The sequence below is a fragment of the Eurypyga helias genome, unplaced genomic scaffold, assembly GCF_000690775.1.
Source record: "Eurypyga helias isolate BGI_N326 unplaced genomic scaffold, ASM69077v1 scaffold21099, whole genome shotgun sequence".
NCBI classification, from domain to species: domain Eukaryota; kingdom Metazoa; phylum Chordata; class Aves; order Eurypygiformes; family Eurypygidae; genus Eurypyga; species Eurypyga helias.
Genome location: NW_010270450.1, coordinates 23,495 through 24,114, shown reverse-complemented (window position 1 = coordinate 24,114; position 620 = coordinate 23,495). Strand labels below are relative to the sequence as shown.

The following is a 620-nucleotide window of genomic DNA, read 5'->3' as shown; positions in this document are numbered from 1 at the left end:
GGCGCCGGCGCGGAGCCCAGCCGCAGGGCGGGTTGTGCTGATGGTAACGGCGGGCAGGCGGCGGCAGCATTTTCCATTTAGTCTTTTAGAGGGACCAAGACCACCCGGCAGGTCAGCATTCCAAAATAACCGGCTGAGAACAGCTGCCGCCGATCCCCCAGCCCACGACCCGTTGGCTGACGCAGCCCCAGGGTACAGCGAGACGGGTCTGAGCAGCCAACGTGCACGTCCAGGCAGGGACAGTGCCGCAGCCGAGCACCCCTCAGATGCCAGCCCCAGGAGGCAGCGGGTTAACAGCACGAGCTTACGTTTGTTTTTCGGCGACACCGTGACAGGTTCAGGTATAACGCAACTCTCAGCTCGTTGAACGCTTTCATCTCTTCTCCAAAGCGTTCCCTCGGGAACTTCCTCAAGGCGTACTGATAGCGCTGCGCGGCTTCCTTCATCTTGCCTTTCTGCAAACGCAGACACGGGCTTTTCAGGAACGCGTAACACGGCAGTGCTGATGCAAAGGGCATGTTCGTATTCCACACCCGGCGCAGGTCACCGTCAAGTCGGAAACACGGCCAGGTTTAAAAACGTCAGTATAGACACTTACACACCCACACGAGGAACTGGGC

General features: G+C 59.4%; 1 protein-coding gene across 1 annotated transcript in view; it reads right to left on the bottom strand.

Annotated features, from left to right (window-relative positions):
* Window positions 1–620, bottom strand: part of LOC104514710 (protein TANC1-like) — a gene marked incomplete at both ends in the record, with an annotated part of 24,398 nt that overhangs the window by 2,551 nt on the left and 21,227 nt on the right. Inside the window, 1 exon segment of the mRNA XM_010158461.1 lies at window positions 309–455. Within this exon segment, the coding sequence (XP_010156763.1) occupies window positions 309–455 (147 nt within the window).